The 22,520-nt window shown below is 40.3% G+C and overlaps 1 protein-coding gene across 2 annotated transcripts in view; it reads right to left on the bottom strand.

Moving 5' to 3' along the window:
• Scai (suppressor of cancer cell invasion) overlaps nt 1-22,520 on the bottom strand; it is a 148,552-nt gene that overhangs the window by 36,920 nt on the left and 89,112 nt on the right. The window contains exons 4-6 of one of the 2 annotated variants that reach the window (XM_038336701.1): nt 7,064-7,159; nt 5,417-5,503; nt 2,883-2,981 (exon numbers count right to left, since the gene is read on the bottom strand). In XM_038336701.1, the coding sequence (XP_038192629.1) occupies nt 2,883-2,981; nt 5,417-5,503; nt 7,064-7,159 (282 nt within the window). The remainder of the gene's footprint in view (nt 1-2,882; nt 2,982-5,416; nt 5,504-7,063; nt 7,160-22,520) is intronic. The other variant, XM_038336702.1, reaches the window with a different exon arrangement.

Genomic DNA, 22,520 nt, shown 5'->3' with positions numbered 1-22,520 from the left:
AAGTGAAAGACCTATTTGACAAGAACTTTAAGTCTTTGAAGAAAGAAATTGAAGAGGATACCAGAAAATGGAAGGATCTCCCTTGCTCTTGGATTGGGAGGATCAACATAGTAAAAATGGCAATACTACCAAAGGCAATCTATAGATTTAATGCAATCCCCTTAAAGATCCCATCAAAATTCTTCACAGATCTTGAGAGGACAATAATCAACTTTATATGGAAGAACAAGAAACCCAGGATAGCCAAAACAGTCTTATACAATAAAGGAACGTCTGGAGGCATTACCATCCCTGACTTCAAACTCTATTACATAGCTACAGTATTGAAAACAGCTTGGTATTGGCATAAAAATAGAGAAGTCGACCAATGGAATCGAATAGAAGACCCAGATCTTAACCCACAAACCTATGAACACCTGATTTTTGATAAAGGAGCTAAAAGCACACAATGGAAGAAAGAAAGCATCTTCAACAAATGGTGCTGGCATAACTGGATGTCAACCTGTAGAAGAATGAAAGTAGATCCGTGTCTATCACCATGCACAAAACTCAAGTCCAAATGGATTAAAGACCTCAATATCAATCTGAACACACTGAACCTGTTAGAGGAGAAAGTGGGAAGTACTCTACAACATTTGGGCACAGGAGACCGCTTCCTACGTATAGCCCCAGCAGCACAGACATTAAGGGCATCATTGAATAAATGGGACCTCCTGAAGCTGAGCAGCTTCTGTAAAGCAAAGGACACTGTCACTAAGACAAAAAGGCAGCCTACTGACTGGGAAAAGATCTTCACCAACCCCACAACAGACAAAGGTCTGATCTCCAAAATATATAAGGAACTCAAGAGAGTAGACTTTAAAATGCTAATGAACCCAATTAAAAAATGGGGCACTGAACTGAACAGAGAATTCTCAACAGAAGAAGTTCGAATGGCTAAAAGACACTTAAGGGCATGCTCAACCTCCTTAGCAATCAGGGAAATGCAAATCAAAACAACGTTGAGATACCATCTTACACCTGTCAGAATGGCTAAAATCCAAAACACCAATGATAGCCTTTGCTGGAGAGGATATGGAGTAAGGGGTACACTCATCCATTGCTGGTGGGAATGCAAACTTGTGCAACCGCTTTGGAAAGCAGTGTGGAGGTTTCTCAGGAAATTTGGGATCCACCTACCCCAGGACCCAGCAATCCCACTATTGGGAATTTACCCAAGAGATGCCCAATCATATTACAAAAGCATCTGTTCAACTATGTTTATAGAAGCATTATTTGTAATAGCCAGAACCTGGAAACAACCTAGATGCCCTTCAGTGGAAGAATGGATGAAGAAAGTGAGGAATATATACATATTAGAGTACTACTCGGCGGTAAAAAACAATGACATCTTGAATTTTGCATGCAAATGGAGGGAAATAGAAAACACCATCCTGAGTGAGGTAATCCAGGCCCAAAAAGATGAACATGGGATGTACTCACTCATAATTGGTTTCTAGCCATAAATAAAGGACATCGAGCCTATAATTCGTAAAAAATCCTAGAGAAGCTATATAAGAAGGTGAACCCAAAGAAAAACATATAGTTATCCTCCTGGTTACTGGAAGTAGACAAGATTGCCGGACAAAAAATGGGAACATAGGGGTGGGGTGGGATGGGGGGAGGGGGGATGGGGAGAGAAAAGTGTGAAGTGGAGGATGGGAAGAGCCTGGGGGAATAGGATGGTGGGGATATAGGAAGGGTGGATATGGGAACAAGGAATTATATATCTTACTTAAGGGAGCCATTCTAGGGTTGGCAGAGACTTGACTCTAGAGGGGTTCCCAGGTGTCCAGGAAGACGCCCCCAGCTAGGTCCTTGGGCAGCTGAAGAGAGGGTGCCAGAAATGTACAGATCCTATTGCCATACTCATGAATATCTTGCATATCACCATAGAACCTTCACCTGGCATTGGATGGAGAAAATGACAGAGCCCCACATAGGAGCACCGGACTGAGCTCCCAAGGTCCCGATGAGGAGCAAAAGGAGGGAGATCATGAGCAAGGAAGTCAGGACCGTGAGGAGTGCGTTTACCCATTGAGACGGTGGGACAGATCTAACGGGAGACCACCAAGTCCAGTTGGAATGGGACTGATGGAACAGGGGACCAAATCAGACTCTCTGAATGTGGCTGACAGTGGAGGAGGACTGAGAAACCAAGGACAACGGCAATGAACGTGAACTCTACAGCATGGACGGGCTCACTGTGAGCCTTGTCAGTTTGGTTGCTCACTTTCCTGGACTTAGGGGGAGCTGGGAGGACCTTGGACTTAACATAGTGAAGGGAACCCTGATGGCTCTTTGTCTTGGAGAGGGGTGTAGTGGGGGTATGGGTGGAAGGGAGAGGAGGGAAGGGGGAGGAGGAGGAAAAAAATTTAGAAAAAAAAATTTAAAAAAGTAAAAAAAAAAAATAAAAAAAATAAAATGGGTAGCAAGAGTTCATGAAAAAAAAAAAGAAAATTCAAAGAAAACTAGCAGCCTTTTTCTCTAGTCGTATGTAATAGTTGTCAATAGGCTTTTGAAGACAAATCTATATATGACGAAAAGCTACATGGACTAGAAATAACAAAGACATTAGTGAAGCCTAGTTTTAGAGCCTTTTCTTCCCTATGAAGCCTGTGCAACCTACATACATCATGAAAACCCCTCACTGACGAGACGGCTCAGTGATAATGGCGTTTGCCTGAAGACCTGGGCTGGATTCTCAGAACCTGTGTGCTGAAGTAGAGAATGACTCTTCCTCAAAGTCATTCTCTCACCTTCACATGTGCATGCACATGGACACACACGGACTAAAATGCTGAATGTCTTGTCATCTTTCTGAAAGCACAGATGATACATACCTGTCCTCTTTATTAACTTGAGAGTAGTATGATCTTTGTCTGATTGCAGAGTAGAAGGAGAAAGCCTCATTCAGATAGCTGGTCTCAGATGTTCGTAAACTATAAGAAAAAAATTTAAATATGATCAAACTGGGTGTATTCCTCAGGAGAAACACTTGTTCCAGACTGTCCAACTCTACACAGGGGGACACTAATGACTATGCTAACTCAGAGTCAGCCAAGTATTACTCATGTTGTCTTTCAGTTGTCTAGGAACAACAGCAACAACAAAGTATTTCCTTGACGCTCCTAAGCTTTTTGGAAGTCAATTAAAGCACATGTCATTCCCATTCTACAAAATGTCAGCATTCTACTTGAGTATATCTGCTCCCAGGTCTAGACCTTCTATAGCCTCTCCCTAATCAGCTGGTACTGAAATCTTCACCCATTTCTTTAGCCTTTTCCTCCTTATTAACTCATACTACTCTTTGAGGAAGTGCTAATGAGCTATGTAGTCTGTTTAGTATGTCTAATTTAATAAGAAACCTTCAGGGCTGGAGAGATGGCTCAGTAGTAACAGCACTGCCTGCTTTTCTAAAGGTCCTGACTCCAATTCCCAGCAACCACATGGTGGCTTACAACCAACTGTAGTGAAATCTGGTGCTCTTTTCTGGCCTGTAGGCATGCATGCAGGCAGAATACTATATACACAATAAATAAATCTTAAAAAAAAAGAAACTTTCAAAAATAATTTACTTTAAAAATTTATTTAATGCTTTGATAATTTTACACGCATGTGTGCATGTACACACACAATGCATTCTTGTTATGGAATATTAATTTAAGAAGCACTATATTTGTTTATCTGTGGAATATTTGTTTAATGATGTAAAGATGCGTTACATTCTTTTTTTTCTTGTGAGTTTTATTTTTAAATGCTCTCAATATCATTTTATGTGTTACATTCTTTTATGCTGAATTTGTTTAACTCTGTGAAGCTGTGTTACTGTGCCTGTCTAAAACACTTGATTGGTCTAATAAAGAGCTGAATGGCCAATAGCAAGGCAGGGGAAAGGTAGGTGGGGCTGGCAGGTGAAAGAAAAAAAAATAGGAGTAGAAATCTGGGGAGAGGAAGATCAAGGAGTGAGAAAAGAAGGGGTCAGCCACCCAGCCAGACACAAAATAAGAAGGAAAGAAAAGATACACAGAAATAAAGGAAGTTAAAAGCCCAGAGGCGAAATGGCATAATTTAAGTTAGGAAAAGCTGGCAAGAAACAAGCCAAGCTAAGGCCAGACATTTATAAGTAAGAATAAGCCTCTGTGTGTATTTATTTGGGAACTGAGTGGCAGGCCCCCAAAGAGTAAAGAATAAAACGCGCAACAATTCTGGTTACTCTCTCCTCTTTCTCACCTTCCCACTCCTATCAAGTCTTGTTTTTTCCTGTCCTTTTCCCAGATTCATGACATGGTTTTGTTGTATGACCCATTTAGTTTAATCAGGGCCATTTATGCAATCATTAGATTGGGACAATCTACTGGAATCTGGTGAGGGTACAGTAAGTACACAACCACAGCACTGACAGATTATCTACCAGTAGGAAGTGGCACAGTAGTGAGTAGGGCCCCCTGATTTCTCCTCCATCAAGGTCTGGCTGTTACTGGGCCCTTTTCAGTGCAGATCTACTGCAGATATCTGTAGGTGTTATGGTTCATGATTACAATGGCTGTGTCTTGTTCAGAAGATGGCGGTGTCCCAGCCCTTCTCCCTATCTGCAGGCTGGTACTACCTTTATGTTGGAAGGATGGCATATATGTCTTCTCCAGGGGAGCGCATTCTAACAATAACTTACTCCCAGCACCATAATAAAGGATTTTTAAGATCTTGTTCTAACAAAGAGGAATTTTAGTGGTGTGTACTCTGAGTGCCATGCCAAAGCTGGGAAGATGAGGACTTTTCTTATCTTTTTGTTCTGTTTTGTTGACAGGTCTCTCTGTGTATCCCTGGCTGTCCTGAAATTCACTCTGCAGACCAGGCTGGGCCTTGAGCTCACAGAGATTTGCCTACCTGAGGTCCAAGTCTTTGGTTATTAATGTTACTTTGTGCTGAAAGTCACATTTGTAAAAGGAGATTTCTTCTTTACTTCACTCAAAGGTGGAACTACACAGATGTTACTATTCTAAGGAGGCAAACAACTGTCTATTTTTGTCACATGACCTTTCAAGCATAGCCAACTAGGATGAGTGTTTAAAGGATGCTGTGAATATACATACGGTGTCTCTATACACCATCAAGACTTAAAAAGCCCCAAGAACAATAAATATACCTAGTAGTCATCATTTATTAAAAAAATTAAATTCCTCAGGTCTGATTGAATGAGTTACTGAAGAGACCACCTGACATCAATAACACTGCTTGAATTATGCAAGGCCATTTCATGGTGCCATCCTGATCCATCTGGCCTGAACAAAATTCTGTCTATAACTCACTGTCCTCTCTTTTACATGCTGTTTTAACCAAAGAAACATTTTCTTCTTTCCATGTGTAATTCACTTACTAATAGTGGTAATACAGCTGTCCAATCTTGGAAGCAATTTCTCCTATTTGCCACCGCTTCAAGCCATACCGATTATCCAAGACTTGTCTGTTTACACGGAAGACAAAAAATAGATATAACAAAACATAAATTTCAAAAATAACCAGTTCTGAAAATTCAATGATAAAATATCCAATTAGCACAGCTTATGAATAACCATTTAACTCCATTAAAAATGTTTCTCTATTAACTGACTGATTTGTGTTATATCTTTGTGTGTATATGTATATGTAATCTGTACATACATGTATATGAGTATGTGATTGTGTGAACACAGATGTGGCAGTTAGATGATAGCCCTCATTGTCAGCCCTAGCCCCTCACCTTTGTGGTCACTACTGTGCACGGAGGCTAGTCAGGGATTCTTCACTCTTTACTTCCCATTTCACCACATTGATTGCTGGGATTCAAACTTGTAGACAAACACTTTCTCTCCAGCCTCAGTTCTTTTAGGGACAGGATTTCATGTAGTTAAGACTGGCCTATCTGTGTAGTTGAGGATAGCCATGAATTCTTGATCCTATTTCCACCTCCTAAGAACTAGAATTATAGGTGTATACCAACATACTTAGCTTAAAATATAGTTATTAAATGTCTTCTGAAGCCAGGCACACACACTGTGGCAGCAGAGCTTTAATCCCAGTACTCGGGAGGCAGAGGACGGCAGATCTCTGTGAGTTTGAGGCCAGTCTGGTCTACAGAGCAAGTTCCAGGACAGTCAGGGCTACAGAGAGAAATCCTGTCTCAGAAAAAAAATATCTACTAAAAGCCTGTTGCAATGGTTCACATTTGTAAATCAACAACTCAGGAGGCAAAGGTCAGTTGTGAGGTGGCAAAGGCAGGAGGATTGATATGAGTTCTCAGGGGTTTCTAGGTCAGCCTAGATAATGAAGTGAGATCTAATATCAGAAAAAGAAAAAAACAAAACAAAACAAAAACAAAAAGAAAACAGAAAAAAGAGAATATAGTCTAAGTTCTTTATAGTTCCATTGGGCCTGAGGGACCATATCTTTAATATTGGCACTTGGGAGACAGAGGCAGATGGATCTTGGTGAGCTTGAGATCAGCCTGGTCTGCAGAGTCCCATGCCAGCCAAGGAGACATAGTGAGACCTGTCTCACAAAAGAAAAGATGCAACCCTTCCTCCCCAAACAGTGTGGACAGCTAACCACATTTCAGAATGTGGTTTGGAAGACCACAGGTCGTCTTTCCAGGTGCAAGTAGGAGTAGATTCTTTTTCCATACAATACCGTCATTAAAAATTAGAGAACAAACTAAAAATCTTAAAACAGAAAAAAAACCTGTTTTTATTTGGCTCATGAGATATATTACTTTATATTTGATCTTAACCAAAAGGTCAAGAAGCACTGAAATATGTTGTTTTAAAAGCTCAAAGACTGAGCCAGGAAGATCTGCAAAACCCACATGGTAGAAATCAAGATCTGACTCCAGCAAGTGAAACACACACACACACACACACACACACACACAGAATGTAAACCAAAATAAAGAACAAAATAAGACACTAGATTTGTTCATGGTCAGAACTACAGTGAATATACAATTATACAATGCACCTTTACACCCTTTAGCTATGAAACTCTTTACCGATGCTGCTGCTGAAATTTCCAGAGTTTGGTGTAAACATCAAAAGTTCTTCCAAAGTAGGACTGCCACTGCTTCTGTCCATATTGAGGCAAATCTCTGTAAAAATAAAGTATAGGTTCACATTAAATTTTTGGAAATTATGTCTTGTTATGGTAAAAACTATCAAAGTATTTATCTTAGCTTTTCTGTTAAACCAAATCCCAATTTTTGAAGCAAAAATAATTCTATGGACCAGAACACGTTTTCCTGGTCTTGCACTAAATTATAGTTTACCTTATTGTCCTCGGCACACAGTTCTCCCACGAGGACACAATCATATCTTCACTAGCAGGTGATAGATATACTTACTGGGATACTAGTGATTTCCAACGTTTATCTTTAGCTAAGACGGAACAATCTGAAAACACTGCTTAGGAAGTACATAACTAGAAGTGGGTGAGTAGTTGGTGCTATTCTATCTCCTTAGAAGAGAAATACATGTCCCTAAGCCCGCTGAGTTGTGATATCTGCCTTAGAGAAACAAATACTCCCTACTCTATGAATATTAAGCCTAACAATATTATCTTGCTTGGGGCAAAGAATGCAATTGTAAGTTATTCCATTTTTACTTTACATCTGATCTGAAACTGACTGCAACACAGAGAATGAATATCTATGGATTTGGAGAGCTGCAGACAACTCACAGGTAACCGAGGAGTTAGAAATAAATCCCCATTGTAGTAAGGCACGAAAATTTGGGGACATTTGTTATAGCAGCAGTAACAATGGCTGGAAATGAGGCCATTGGTTCAGGATGGCAGAATTCTGCCTACTGTGATCTGGAATGCGGGCAACGTGACAAATGAACTCAGGGTCTACACAAAGAAGGCAGAAAGAGAATGTTACTAGCTAGCCCTGGTTCTATCAGTTAGTTGTACTTTAATAAAATGCTCTAAGAAAAAGTTAAATTCTGCCAAAGGGGGAGTAATGAAAAGAAAAAAAAATAAAGGAAACTTCTATAAGCAGTCGAAGTAGAGAAAATCTACAAATTCAAGAGATTTCAGGACTGAAAGATACAACTTCAAATAGCCAGGCATGGTGCTACATGTGTGTAGCACGTAAGCAAAAGGTTGAAGCTGGGGGATAATGAGTTTGAGACCATTCTAAGCTACACGAAGGGAGACCCTGTCTATATACATAACAAACAAGCAACATCACCTCCCTTATACACGCGGTGAAGAAATATCCAGAATGTTTCTGAAGGCTCATCTTCACCAAGAAAAAAAGTGTAATATTAAAAAAGCAGCAATCTCATAGCCTAACCATTTAATATTTTAGTAAATTTTTTATGTGAGATTATTTTCTTGTAATGTTTATTTTGTTGCTTAAGTAAAGAAGTTGTATGCTGGTGAGATGGCTCAGTGTGTAAAGTACTAGCTGTTTCAGCCTGAGCCCAGTCTCTGGGACCTACATAAAGATGGAAGGAAAGCTGGGTAGTGGTGGTGCAGTTCATTAATCTCAGCACTCAGGAGGTTCTCTGAGTTTGAGGCCAACCTGGTCTACAGAGTAAGTTCCAGGACAGCCAGGGCTGTTACACACACAGAGAAACCCTGTTTCAAAAAACCAAACCGTGGGGGATGGAGAGATGGCTCAGTGGTTAAGAGCACTGGTTGCTCTTCCAGAGGTCATGAGTTCAATTCCCAGCAACCACATGGTGGCTCACAACCATCTGTAATGAGATTTGGTGCCCTCTTCTGGTGTGTGGGCATACATGGAAGCAGAATGTTGATACACAATAAATAAAAAAATAAATCTTAAAAAAACCCACCAAACCCTGCTGCCTACCTTGCTGCCTCCCCTGCCCTCTCAAAAAAAAAAAAAAAAAAAAAAAAAAAGGAAGGAGAGAACTGACTCTACAGGCTGCTTTCTGGCCTCCACATGAGCTCCATGTCACAAGGACCCACATGGACATACAGAATGATGATGATGATAACAAAGGTTGTATTTATATTTTTGTTGTGATAGGAGCAGGCAAAAGCACCTTGGTCTGAGTGCTGCCATTCTGACTTCAGACTCCATTTAACCTACAGGGTGAAACAAAGTGTAGGTTCCCAAGCCCTAGGGGAGCTGGGAACCTCCCAGTAGCTGACCACCTCCTTTTTAAACCACAGACATAGCTGTAATGCATCTTTCGTCCTCGAGAAACATTATGTCTGCTCCTAACAACATAATGAACAAACGAATCTGATTGATTGGACTAAAAGTCTTGCATTGTATGTTGATTGACACGGTTGGAACACAGAAGGAAAGTCCCCAATCTTTGATTTCTGATTAGTAAAAATTGTAACTGTAACTTGGCAACAAATGTTTGAGAATTTTGTGCTTATAATCCCACTTTTGCCCCTGCTCAGGTCTGTCAGGAGAAACAAAGCTCGAGTCCTGATCCATCAGTGACACACTTGTGAAGTCTTTGAAACCCATAAGCATCTCGCTCCTCTCTCATGTTGTGTAACAGGCTAGGTATAAAAATCAGGGTTTTAAAGATGAATGTTCTGTGCCCAATGTTGGGGTTAGTAAAAGAAGAAATAACATCTGAGATAAAAGTGACTGGTTTTCTAGTATCACTAAGAAAATCACTAAACAGGGTTTGTCAGTAAATGATAAATACAAACATTTCTCACTTTTAGAACAACAAACAATGTTAGCTACATACATCTGCTAAAATACTAATTTCCTCAAAAGAGTTCAGGGCATTTATCATTACAGTCTAAAGAATCACAACTGCACTGACGATGGCTTAGGAAGTAAGGGAGCCTGCTGCCATGGCTGATGACCTGAGTAGGATCTGCAAGACCCACATGGAAGAGAAGAGCTCCAACCCCCAAAAGCTGTCCTTTTACATTCTCATAAATTACATGGCTCATGAGCACTACCTCCTCCCCCATACCAAATACACAGAAAAAATTGTAAGAATCAGCTATAAAAGTTTTACAAAATAAGGTTAACTTATTTTTTATTATCACCCTTTTTCTTTCCTCTTTTTGTTTTGTTTTTTCGAGACGGGGTTTCTCTGTAGCTTTGGAGCCTGTCTTGGAAATAGCCCTTGTAGACCAGGCAGGCTGGCCTTGAACTCGCCTGCCTCTGCTTCCCGAATGCTGGGATTAAAGGCGTGCGCCACCACCGCCCTGCGATCACCCTTTTTCTAATGACACATATTATAGAAGCTAACATATAAACCATTATAAAAATGCTTAAGAGTCTAAAATTAAATAAAGTATTTGATAAAGAGTTTTAGAATGATGTTGGTGGTGCACATCTTTAATCCCAGCACGCAGAGGCAGAGGCAGGTAGATCTCTGTGAGTTTGAGGCCAGCCTGGTCTACAAGAGCTAGTTTCATGACAGCCAGAACTATACAGAGAAACTCTCTCTTGAAAAACAAAAACAAACAAACAAAAAACCCAGAGTTTTAGATAAATTCTTCTAAAATTCAGAGCTTGACTCTGACTTTTAACTCTGAATGCATCATCTGATTATTATTGCTGTCAACAGAGATGGGAAATTAATGATTAATGGAGTTAAATTAAATGGGCTGTGAATTAAATGACCTTGCATTTCATTTTGGTTAGGCACTGATGTTGCAAGCTGGCTGCTCACATTCTTTTTTTCTGGGATTTTAGAGAAATGTGTAGGCATGACACCAATCTCTCTTTAAATCTTTAGTGCTGTTGATGGACATCAGGAGGCTGAGAACAAAGAGACCAAACGACGAGGCTCATACTTTAAGGTGTTGTTGTGTGATATTTGATTATGTTCTGACAAAGCTTGCCTGGAAATCAGAGGGCGGAGCTAGATACTAGTTAACTACAGGAGCCAGGCAGTGGTGGCAAGTGTCTTTAATCCCAGCACTTGGTAGGTAGAGAAAAGAAGTGATAAGGCGGGGTGTAGACAGAGACCGCTCGTTCGTTTCCTGGCTGCCCGGAACCTAAATAATCACAGAAATTATATTAATTGCAATACAGTTTGGCCTATAAGCTTAAGTGTATTTTTGGCTAGCTCTTATATCTTAAATTAATCCATTTCCATTATTTTGTTGTTTACCATGAGGCTCACGGTTTACTGGTATTCGTGCGTCTGTAGGTCTTTCTCCTCTGGAGGCTCTCTGACTCCACTTTCTTTTGTCCTCTATCTGTTTGGAATTCTGCCTTACTCAATTCTACCCTGCTGTAAGCCAAAGCAGAATTATTCTTTAATCAATGGTATTCATAGCATACAGAGGGGAACCCTACATCACCTCCCCTTTTCTGTCTAAATAAAAAAAGGTTTTAACTTTAACATAGCAAGATTACATATAAGTTATCAAGCAAGAATTATAGTTACAATATTTATATATACTTTATCTTTTATCATAACTAAACTATAACTATCTATTCTTCAACTCTGCCAAAGACACCAGAAGGATATATTACCTAAGTTAACAGGAAGTACATTGTAAGCAACTTCCAAAACTCTAGAAGACAGAGACATCTCACTGCTTGAACAGTGACCCAAAGTTCTTCTGTACCACTACATCCATCTTCAGCCTACAGGCCCATAGCATCTGGCAGACTTTTCCATGAAGCAAGAAATTTGAAGATCTCTTATGCCTTGTAATGGCAAAGTTCATCATTTGCTTTCTTCTGTGTTCTGGAAAATGTCTGGCAGTTATCTCATGAAGCAGGAACCCTGAATGACAGTCTCACCTTCTTTGGGCAAGTTCAGCAGTCATTTTTGATGTGGGTCCTGCATGTACAGTTCATATAGCATATCATCAAGCAGTTCAGGCAAGAGCAGTTTCTTGCCCAAATGGCTAGCCAATTCAATAAGGAGCCTCTTCAATGCCCATCATCCTCTTGAAGTAGATTGGTATTGCCAGGAACAGATGCATCTCATTGTTGAGAAAAGTCCTAATTTCTTAAACATTTTAAATGCCATATTCTGAAGGTCTTTGAAAGGTTTGAAGAATAACTATCCATTTGAAATATATCTCTGTACATCTAGAAAAGCTAACATAACTACAAGCTTGATTATTATAGATACCTATCTATTAACCTGTATTTCTTAATTACACATTACATTTTTAAAAATATTTATTTATTATGTATATAACATTCTGTCTCCATGTATGCCCACATGCCAGAAGAGGGTGCCAGATCTCATTACAGATGGTTGTGAGCCACATGTGGTTGCTGGGAATTGAACTCATGACCTCTGGAGGAGCAGCCAGTACTTTTAACCACTGACCCATCTCTCCAGCCCCCACATTACATTTTTAAATGAGCTGCACAAACATAATACCTTCAAGAGTAAAAATATACATATAACAAAATGGACCTTAAATTTGTTTCAATAGACCAAGGTCCATACCAATGCAAAGTATTCATCTTTATAGCATATCCCCATTTAAATGTAAACAAACATTTATAAACAATATTTGGGAATTTGGGCATAGTGCTCTCTAAACTGTTTCCTGCTTTTTGTTGGGCGAAGTAATTTTGAGGGGTTCACGGAGGCCTTTCAGGGGCTCTTGGTCCATCAAACCACTTTAGCCTGGAAGCAATCCACAGGTTCTCATCTTCTGTAAAAATAAAGCAGAACCTCTTTTCCAAAGCAACATATCCTTAGGCTCAAATTTTGAAGTCAAGATACTTTTAAAGTATAAATGTTGGTTTAACTCAGCAGCCCATACAATGAAATGTCTCTACTTAGCTCATTCATAGTCTAAAAATTCAAAGAAAACAATAATATACATAATCCAGATTCTCTGAATAACTTCTATCTTTATGTGACTTAGTTTTCTTTACTCCTTTAATCTACAACTGTCTGTACTGTCTCTTTGAAGACTTTATTTTTTTCTATATTATTTTTCTTCTTTTTCTCAAGCCTATGTACATTTTTCAAACACACTGAGACCCATTCAGAGGTTTATTTCTGTCTGACTCTGTCTTTATTGCATTTCTGTAATTATTTTCTGACCAGGAGTGCTTTAAAATGGTAAGCAGTGTGTTGTGGCAGCCCTGGGTGCTGGCTCTGCCTCTCTCAGACTTTCAATATGGTTAGGTATCTTACTGCCAGCTCTCGGACTGCTGGGTAGGATCTGTGCACACCACCTCAACTCTGCATAGCACCCATGCAGCATATAAGCCCTTTTTATCTGAGTAAAAGCTAAATCTGCCATGCAGCACAGTGTGCAGCCTGGAAATATCTCTGTGTATGGCAGTGGGAATCTGCCATGCTCTCCTGCCTGTGCATGCCTAGCAACCCAATCCTACTGCCTGCCCAGGTGGGGAGTGAGGAGCCACGGGCATGATCTCAGCTACTTTTTTCCCAACCCCAAGAGGTCACACATGTACCCAGACCCCAAATGGCTGGGTGCTATTTTGTAGACAGGGACTGCTCTTTTGTTTCCTGGCTTCCCAGACATGAAATAATCACACAGAAACTATATTAATTGCAATACTGTTTGGCCTATTAGTTTAAGTATATTTCTAGCTAGCTCTTATATCTTAAATTAACGTATTTCCATTATTCTGTATTTTACCATGAAGCTTGTGGTTTGCTGGTATGGGTATGTGGGCGCTTTCTTCTCAGGAGGCTACATGGTGTCTCTTTGACTCCACTTTCTTTCATCCTCTATCTGCTTGGAATTCTGCCTTACTCAATTCTGCCCTGTTGTAGGCCAAAGCAGCTTCACTCATTAACCAATGGTATTCACAGCATTCAGAGGGGAATCCCACACCAGCTTTTTAGGCTGAAGAAAGAGAGAGAGGAAGGAGGCAAATGGTGGCTGCTCCTGGTTCTCTGATCTAATACACCCCTGATCTAATATCTGACTCCTGGGTTTTATTAAGACTAATTAGGATTACGATTCATCTTGTATCCAACTTTGGGGGCATAAATTCACAAGGAAGCTGCTTGTTCATGGTTTTGCAGCCACCAGCACACACTGGAGCTACATGTGGGGTATCTCATACAAGTCACTGCCTCACCAGCTAGGTTTTCCTCCCCCTTCCCAAGGCCTCTGAACAAGTCTGAGATTTTTCTGTTGCAGCCTCTCTGCAGAAAACTGCACAGGTGCTTGGGCTCCAAATGCTGCTGGAATTAGCCCCTCACAACCAGCCAATTCTCCCTTTAGGCAGCTCCCATCTGCATGTGCTTCTTCCCACATTCCTTGAATGTTTTTCAAACAGGAGGCTACCTCTAGTAGGTTGTGGGCTTTCTCTGGACCCCTTTCGTGGGATGCTGCCACACCAGGCCGCTGCTTTGACATGCACTCCGGCTTCTGCTGTTCTACACAGCCACACACTTTGACATGCACTCGGGCTTCTGCTGTTCTACGTAGCCACACACTTTGACATGCGCTCGGGCTTCTGCTGTTCTACACAGCCACACACTTTGACATGCGCTCGGGCTTCTGCTGTTCTACACAGCCACACACTTTGACATGCGCTCGGGCTTCTGCTGTTCTACACAACAGCAATCAACTGCACACTTCACCATCACTACCACTGTCAGCAGATTTGGTCAGACAATTGGGAATTTTAAAAGGGGGGAGTTAGTTAAAAAATGGAGAGATGTTTTTCCCACTTAAAAAATAGCAAACACTATTACAATGGAAATTAGGGCTCTGTATGATTACACAATGGGTGCTTTAAAAGTGGAGCAATTAAATGAAGGGATAATTAACTTAGATGGGATTTATGTAATGTCAATTATAAACATTATCAGTTTTGTTATTCTTCTTTTATCCCTAAAAATGCTGGGTGATATGAGTGCCAAAATACGGGCCCTAGAAAAAGTTACTAAAGAAAATCATGCCATTTTGACTGATAAGTTACAAGTCTACAAGATATTCAGAGAAAGACAGAGGAATTTAAAGGAGAACCAACCTCTGTATTAATTACAAAACTAGAGAGAAACAGCCCAAGGTTTTCAAACAACCAACCTTAATTTATCCAGTTTCCTTACAGGAACAGCCACCAAGTGACAGGTATCCCCAAAGCTGTGTAAGAGCTGACTGGATTCCTATGGAAATGCTAGTTTTGAAGAGATTTAAGGAAGTGATAGTCTCACATGGTATGCATCCACCTTTTGTGAGGCAGATGTTAAATTCAGGGTCAACTTGTAACAGAATTGTCCCACAAGACTGGAAAGACTTGGTTACAGCAGTATTGGAGCCTAGTCCTCTATTACAGTGGAGGATGTGGTAGGAAGATGAAGCTAGAGGTATTGAAATTTCCCAAGATTAACATCTTGGAGAGGGCGATTGCACTGATGTACAAATACAGTCTCTGTATGATGACCATACCTTGGCTCTATGCTGTGCAGCTGCTTTGAATGCTTGGGACAGAACTGACAACGTTGGAAAAAGAACTGAATCATTTACTAAGTTATATAGGGCCCAAAAGAAACCTTCACTATTTTTATAAAAAAGATTGACTTCAGCTGAAATAGAATGATACCAAATTCAGAAACTAGATAAATAATTATTGCATCTCTGGCTTTTGAAAATGCTAATTCACAAGGCAAAAGGATAATCACGCTTTTAAAGGCAAGATGAATACCCATAGAGAAACGGTTCCATGATACAGTCAATATTGAATCTGATAACCATGATGACGTGATAACCAGGAGAGGTGATTTCCAATTCTTGAAGAAAAATAAAAATGTCAGGTGTTTTAACTGTGGTAAACAAAGCCACTTAAAAAGGGACTGTAGGCAGGGCATCCTAGAAACAATGTTATTTCTAAGGTTAATCCAAACAGAGGCATATCCCTTCTAGAGTATTCAGAAGGTGTGGCAAAGGCAGACATTGGACCATTGACAACAAATCAAAAAGGGACAGACAAGGAAACCCTTTGCCACTGTGAAATGCCTTGGGGAGCTTCTTGCAGGCCCCCCCACATCAAGCAATTAAAGGACCTAATGCCTATTATAAAAAAAAAAAACCATACTGTTCTGGACGATAGGACAGTTTTTAAAGATAAACAAAAAATTTCAGGAGAAATCACAAAGCAAATATTGGCAAACTTCTACAAATGATCAATGATCAAAGTTAAAAAAAACAAACAACATTTTAACTGAAGGTCTTGTAGACACAGGTGCAGATGTAACAACAATTGCACCAGAATCTTGGCATCCAAATTGGCCTCTCCTGGAGGTAAATATTCAGCTTTTAGGGATTGGAACTTTATCTGAGGTAAATAAAATGTGAGATGGGTCAAATATATAGGGTTAAATGAACAGAGAGGAAAATTAAAGCCATCTGTGGCTAACATACCAATGAATTTATGGGGACATGATTTGTTACAGCAATGGAATACACAGAAAAACATTCCCAACTTAGAAACAAACCATAAATTATGTATGCTTCTGGAAAAATTTTTACTAGATATAAATAACAGTCACTGACCATTCAGGTTGTACAAGAATAGGGCACAAGAGAGCACGAAAGAAAGATTTTCTCAAGGCCAGTTCCTATAACCATACTGATGAATTTCTTGCATATCACCATAGAACCTCCACCTGACGATAGATGAAGAAAATGACAGAGCCCCACATTGGAGCACCGGACTGAGCTCCCAAGGTCCTGATGAGGAGCAGAAGGAGGGAGAACATGAGAAAGAAAGTCAGGACCGTGAGGGAACCTCCAGCTGGCGACAGATGGGGAAGGTGACTGAGCCCCACATTGGAGCACTGGACTGAGCTCCCAAGGTCCTGATGAGGAGCAGATGGAGCGAGAACATGAGGGAGAAAGTCAGGAACGTGAGGGGTGCGTTCACTCATGGAGACGGCGGGACAGAACTAAAGGGAAATCACCAACTCCAGTTGGAATGGGACTGATGGATCATGCGACCAAACCCGTCTCTCTGAATGTGGCCAACAGCGGGGGCTGACTGAGAAGCAAAGGACATTGGCGCTGGGCTCTGATTCTTCTGCATGGACGGGCTCTGTGGGAGCCTTCTCAGCTTGGTCGATCACCTTCCTGGACCTGGGGGGAGTTGGGAGGACCTTGGACTTAGCATAGAGTGGGGAACCCTGATGGCTCCTTGGCCTTGAGAGGGAGGGAGGGGAGGTATGGGTGGAGGGAAGGGGAGGGAAGGGGGAGAAGGAGGGGCGGGAAGGGGGAGGAGGAGCGGAGGGAGGGGGAGGAGGAGGGAAGGAGATGGAAATTTTTAAATATAAAAAAAAAATAAACCATGAGAAAGAAAGAAAAAAAAAAAAAGAAAGATTTTCTCATCAGTTGGCAACAAATCAAGGACATTATAAGGAAATGTCCTATTTGTTCTTTATACAATCAAGTTCCACTACCTGCGGGAAGTAATCCAAAGGGTACTCAAATGAAATTTAGCAGATGAAATGTTTCATTTTACAGAATTTGGAAAGTTAAAATATGCACACCATACCACAGATACATATTTAGGATTTTAATGGGCAACTGCTTTAAGTTCTGAAAAGGCTGATTCTGTAATCACACATTTGCTAGAAGTATGGCCATCATGGGTATAACTGTAAAAATTAAGACTGACAATGCTCCAACATATGTTTCTCATAAAATGAAAGTTCTTTTTGCATATTACAATATAAACCTTAATACAGGTATACCACACAATCCTACAGGGCAAACAGTTATAGAAAACTTCAAATCTAACTCTAAAAGATATGCTTAATAAAAAGGAAGGAGTAATAAAGACCCCCCAGAAATAGATTATATAATGCTTTATTAACTTTCAATTTTCGAAATGCTAATGAGAGAGGAATGGCAGCTATGAAGAAACAATGAATAGTAGAGAAAACTACCACACTAAGTCATTCTGTCTATTTAAAGATGTGTTGCCTTCACAATGGAAACCAGGATATGTGTTACATTGGGGAAGAGATTTTGCCTTGTTTCCACAAGAGAAAAAAAAGCTATGGATACCATCAAAATTGATAAAGATAGATTTGAACAAGAGAGACCTCCTGATTAGAAGAGGTGATAGTTCATCAAACAGCATGGTCATTCAATCTAAACTAACTTATAAATCTAACAAATGCTTCTCATTTGATCAGATTTAACGTGCTAAAAGGGAAACTCACCAAAGTTAAGGTTGGGGAAGAGTTTTTGTCTTTTCAGGAAAATAAAGGCATCTAGCTAAGGAAAATGAAGAACACTGGACCAATGAGATATCTGAAGAAAAAGGACAATCATCTAGAAAAAAAGTCTCAAGAAAGAGTAAACTGACCTATTACTATATCACATGTCCAACAGGATAAATTTCATAAATCTTCCCAAATGTCTGATCTTCTTTATTGACATATGATAGTCCAGTATTTTTTGTATACAGTCCATATTAGCAAAGTTCTTTTCTGGGAACTAATTCTGTTCCCCAGGGCTAGGGTGCTGCAGATCTTCCAGAGCTGTGGCAAAAGACCAAGAGATATTCTGACTTCTCTGAATAAGCCTTTAGTCAACAAGCACCTAGCCTATGCACAGATCTATTATTTATGCAGAAAAAGTTGTAAGACAGAAATTACATCTCTTCCAACCCATGTTCCTATATGTTTATTAGACAAAAAGGGCACTTGAGACTGAGAAAGCCACACTGAGTAGGTCCTTGTTTAATGCTCGCAGTAAAATATTTTTAAGTTACCTTTATTTATTGGAATGGGCATATGTTACACATGTATATGTAGGGGTCAGAGGACACCTTCTAGGACCTGGTTCTTGCATCCTACCATGTGAGTCACGGGGACTGAAGTCAGGTCCTCAGGCTCCAACAATGACCTAGAAGGCACACCTTGGAGTGTCAGTGACTGAGGATGGAAGGTCCCCCCAGAATGTGGTGTCACTGCTCCAGGGGCTGGAGAGCAGATTACACGTAGGGGAAAAGGCTAGAGCACTAGTATATTCTTTACTGTGGTCTTGGCCTTCCTCCTCCATCATGGCTCCACCTGCACAGTGTGAGCAAAATGAACCATTCATTACTGAAGTTGTTTTTGTCAGGGGCTCTGTCTGAGCAATAAGAAAAAAACTAAACACCACAGGTATAAAAATTAATTTTCACAGGTATAAAAAGTTGAGTGTTTTTGGCAGGGGAAGATACCTTAATGTTCCTGATGAGCAAGTCAAGTCATTTTTTTGTTTTGAACAAAAAGGGGGAAAACGCTCTCTGCTTATGTTTATATCCTGCCCTGTGTCTAGTGTGATGCCCAGAATGGCGGGGCTGGCACATAAAAGGCACTTAGTACATCATTCATTCCTAATGATGGCTTATGATACCGAGTAACTGAATAATTTGAATTCAGACTTATTAATTCAAATAGAGCAATGTAATGACATCTGAGAACCAGCTGCAGGAGGCTTAAGGGTGTCACATCTAGACACAGACCTACTAATAACTTTATTTTCCAATGCTATCATGCTCCTGGAAAAAAAGGATGCCAACTTTTTGTTTTATTTTATTCTTACTCTCACTATGCTGCCCAGGTTGGTCTTGAATTTCTGGTTTCATGAAACCCTCCTACTCATTCTCTGGGTAAACAGATGACAGATGTATGCCAGCTTGGGGGTACATCTTTAAACCTCATGCCTCTTCCTAAGATTTTTAAGGCTCACATCTGGCAACTGGCTAAGACTATCTTATAGATGTGGTAGTATCTAAAAAAGTTCTAGATGCTGGTTCTCTTGAGGAGCAAAAGACCACAAGATTCCATTCCTGGCGTCAAGAACCAAGTGGTGTTTGAGACTCTTGTTCCCACCTCAGTGAAGAACATCACTGCAACAGCAGTTCCCACTGTGACAAACACAGGCACAACTGGATGCTATCTGTGACCAGGACAAGCACTGTTTGTAGAGCATCTCACTATGCATTATATTTTCTCTCAGTTTGCTCTTCCTAGAGGGTTCTTTTTAAAAATTTATTACTTTTATTTTATGGGTATGAGTATTTTGATTACATATATGTAAGTTATCACATAAACAAGGCACCCAGAGAACAGAAGAGAGCAGAGAATCCCCAGGAACTGGAGTTATAGGTAGTTATGAGCAGACATGTGAGTTCTTGGCAACCAAACCTCGGTTTTCTGCAAGAGCAACAGATGCTCTTAACCACTGAGTCATCTCTCTAACTTCCGCCACGAGAGAGTCCTAGGGATCAAACTCAGAATATAAGACCTGGCAGGAAGTACTTCTACCTGCTCAGTCACCCTGCACATCCTTCTGGAAAAGCTTAAAAACAACATGCTGGGCATGGTGGAAAATGGCCTTAATCCCAGATCTCAGAAGGCAGAGGAGGCATCTCTGGTTATGTCTCAGGACAGTCAGAGCTACATAAAGAGCTAGTCTCAAAACAGAACAGAACAGAACAAAACAACCAAACCACCCCCCCCCCCCAACTCTACCTCAAGAAAAACAAACAAAAACAAACTACAGCTACATTATCCCAACTCATCCCTAATTTTGCTTCCAGCAACAACTTAACAGGAACAGAAAGAAAGCCCTGTTCTGCACCCATTCGTCTCAGGAAACGTGAGAGTTAAAGAGAACTGCTGAGAACTCACCAATCTGCCCAAGGTTTACGATGTCATTATGACATTTCAACTGCTAGACTTGGTAGAAGCTTTGAATCTACTCAGAACCTTCCCCAAACTGAATAAGACAACCTAAAAGCTCACAGAAAACATTTTTCACCAATACTAACTTTGGGGTCCTAAACTAGTATGATTTGTGTCCTAAGATCTGGGCACACAGACAAATGCCAGGGCCCTCATATAACAATGGCTGTGTAAGGATACAGGATGGAGCATGGTCTTCAAAGGAAATCAAACTTGCCAACATACTAAGCTTGGACTTGCTGCCTTTAGAACTGGGAGAAAATACATGTCTCATTCTTAAGCATTTAGCTTATGTTACTTTGTTATGGCATCCCTCATGAAAGACTATAGCGAATGAGAAAGCGCTTGAAATAATCAAAATGCAGGTGGTTGGTTACGAACTGCCCACAGCAAATGCCCTCTATGCTGTCTGCATCTACAGAAAGGAACTGAAAAACCAAAGCAAAGAAGAGGACCCAGAACAGTCAATACAGATTAACCAGGGAGTCATGTGGGCCACTGTGACACAGAAGTTAAAACTGGGTAAAATTTTGCCTGAGCCATGAGCACAAGTCACACAGAATTACTGATTACTAGAAATGAGAATTTATGGTCTAATCTGAATTGAGGCCCAAGCCAAAGTAAAACAGTCACTGCAATCAAGGACTTGGCATCAGGGACATAAATATCTTGGTAAGTCCTACACAGATCACATGATGAAACAGAACTACTAGCATACCGAATCAAATAATATATATTATTGTTTCTTCTTTACTTTTAAAAAGGTAGCTAGAATATATGATTACATTTATAGCTTATATAAATCTTTCTTCTTTCTTTACTACTATTATTTTTGTCTCTGACCTTATTGTGTAGCCCTGGTTGGCCTGGAACTTGTGGTGATCCTTCTAACTCTGCGTCCCAGGTGCTGGGGTTACAACTGTACCCACACCCAGCTCACATTAAATTTCTAAGTAAATACTTTTCTAGACCATGAACCCAATGTATTTGGTGGCTTTCTATGCCAAATGTACACTTGACTCTTGAGTGGTGAGCCCATGAAATGAAGGCAAGGAGCACAAGAATGAACAGAGGGTATCACGTCTGAAATGACTAGTTTGCTGAACTTGCTTCTGCGAGAATATGAAGAAAGAAGAAAGGAAGAAGAGGATAGAGAACAGGGAAAAGAAGGAGACAATGGAACAAACTTCATTTCTCAGTTTTCCTCTTTTTAGGAACAAGGGCATCACAAAGATATGTCTCTAATGAAAGCACTAAAGGTAATTCCTTCCTTTGTAAGCATCTGTAGTACATTTATTTAATTTCTGTAATTACTTTCACCTGAGACCACTACACTTCACTTTGGTGCTTATCCACAACTCTACCTGCTCCTCCAAGGCTTGTGTCCTTATTCCTCTAGAGTGAAATAATTAGGGACTTAGAGGCCTCCACTTTCGCAAGTTACCACCACCACTGGGAGACACAGCTGTGTTTCTCAAACCTAGGTCTGAATTGCTGCCTGGAATAATCCCACCAAGTATTTCATTCTGCTTCCACAGTTTTAGTCACCATGGCAACCAGAACGTGGCAATGCACTTGAGCTTTTGATCATTTTCTGAAAGTATTCAAAGCTTTTTAAAAACATCATCCTTACTTCATGACTACTGTAACTACATGCAAGCACTACTATAAGCAAATCACCGCTCATTTTACCCATTTCTCACTCTCTGGACGGTTTTCTTACACAGTGAGCAGCAAGAAGAGCTAAGTACTATGTATATATTCCAGACAGGAGATTTAAACAAAGAAAACATTCTGTTCAGATTATTACAGCTGGAGAAACAAAAGGTCCTGAAAAATCATATA

The sequence above is a fragment of the Arvicola amphibius genome, chromosome 7, assembly GCF_903992535.2.
Source record: "Arvicola amphibius chromosome 7, mArvAmp1.2, whole genome shotgun sequence".
In the NCBI taxonomy this organism is placed as follows: Eukaryota; Metazoa; Chordata; class Mammalia; order Rodentia; family Cricetidae; genus Arvicola; species Arvicola amphibius.
The sequence above is the reverse complement of the archived record's forward strand: the minus strand, read 5'-3'. Positions and strand labels throughout refer to the sequence as shown.